This window comes from Ciona intestinalis, unplaced genomic scaffold (assembly GCF_000224145.3).
Source record: "Ciona intestinalis unplaced genomic scaffold, KH HT001263.1, whole genome shotgun sequence".
Taxonomy (NCBI): domain Eukaryota; kingdom Metazoa; phylum Chordata; class Ascidiacea; order Phlebobranchia; family Cionidae; genus Ciona; species Ciona intestinalis.
The window spans coordinates 1-984 of NW_004191584.1; the positions used below are offsets into that span (position 1 = coordinate 1).

The 984-nt window shown below is 38.2% G+C and overlaps 1 protein-coding gene across 4 annotated transcripts in view; it reads left to right on the forward strand.

Annotated features, from left to right (window-relative positions):
* Nucleotides 1–31: 31 nt before the first annotated feature.
* Nucleotides 32–984, forward strand: part of LOC108949270 (nudC domain-containing protein 3-like) — a 4,043-nt gene continuing 3,090 nt past the window's right edge. Inside the window, exons 1-2 of one of the 4 annotated variants that reach the window (XM_026840434.1) lie at nt 32–316; nt 815–949. In XM_026840434.1, coding sequence (XP_026696235.1) covers nt 279–316; nt 815–949 — 173 coding nt within the window. In that variant the 5' untranslated portion in view covers nt 32–278. Of the gene's footprint in view, nt 317–813; nt 950–984 lie in introns of all 4 variants that reach the window. The other 3 variants (XM_009863785.3, XM_009863786.3, XM_026840433.1) reach the window with 3 other exon arrangements.

Consider the following 984-nt stretch of genomic DNA (forward strand, 5'->3'; position numbering starts at 1 on the left):
GCAATAGTGAATACCCTTTTGGTAAGAAACTTATTTGTCGGCCATTTGTTATCAGTATATATATTATACAGTTATGCTAACTTCTCGCCTTTTTTGGCATTGTGTATCTTTTTTTTGCTAAGAATTAATTTTAAAGGTTAATTTTAATTAACTTGGCATCAAGTAGAAAGTGCACTAAATCCTAATCTGTAATGTACAGCATTTTAGGTCCTTCAGAGATTTATATAATATTTATTCCCTTCTAGTATTTTACGAAATACAAAACAATTGTTGACAAAATGGAAGCCGAGAATAAGGAAAGGCAATCTAAAGGTAATTATCAATGTATTTTTTATCAATGTAAGGTTATATCATATAATTAGGCATGCCACGATACCTGGGGTTCAGACCAGAGTTGGACCACCAAGAAGAGTCTTACCATATTAAATTTTATGTAGATTTTTATCCTAACATGAGTGACTCATCTATGGTTGCCACTCCCATGCCCACAGTCGAGTTGCTGAAGCTATTGCAGTGTGTGGATAAGCAGACATGACTTATGGTTGGTTTGGTCATTTATATCCTCGTGGGTGGGAACTTGAGTGACTTATCCATGGCTGCCACGCCCATGCCCACAGTCGAGTTGCTGAAGCTATTGCAGTGTGTGGATAAGCAGACATGACTTATGGTTGGTTTGGTCATTTATATCCTCGTGGGTGGGAACTTGAGTGACTTATCCATGGCTGCCACGCCCATGCCCACAGTCGAGTTGCTGAAGCTATTGCAGTGTGTGGATAAGCATAAATTTACTTACAAACCTATTTCATTCATCAGCAGAACCAACAGAAGTCGCCCAAATAGTTGAAATCGAGGACCCCCCATCAGGTGAGAAGGAAACGACTCCTGATGTTCCTGCTGTTGTAAAACCAAAGCATTCAACTTTAACCAAACCTGCTAATGCAACCAATGAGTGAGTTAACTTAAATAATACAACATTAGTTTATT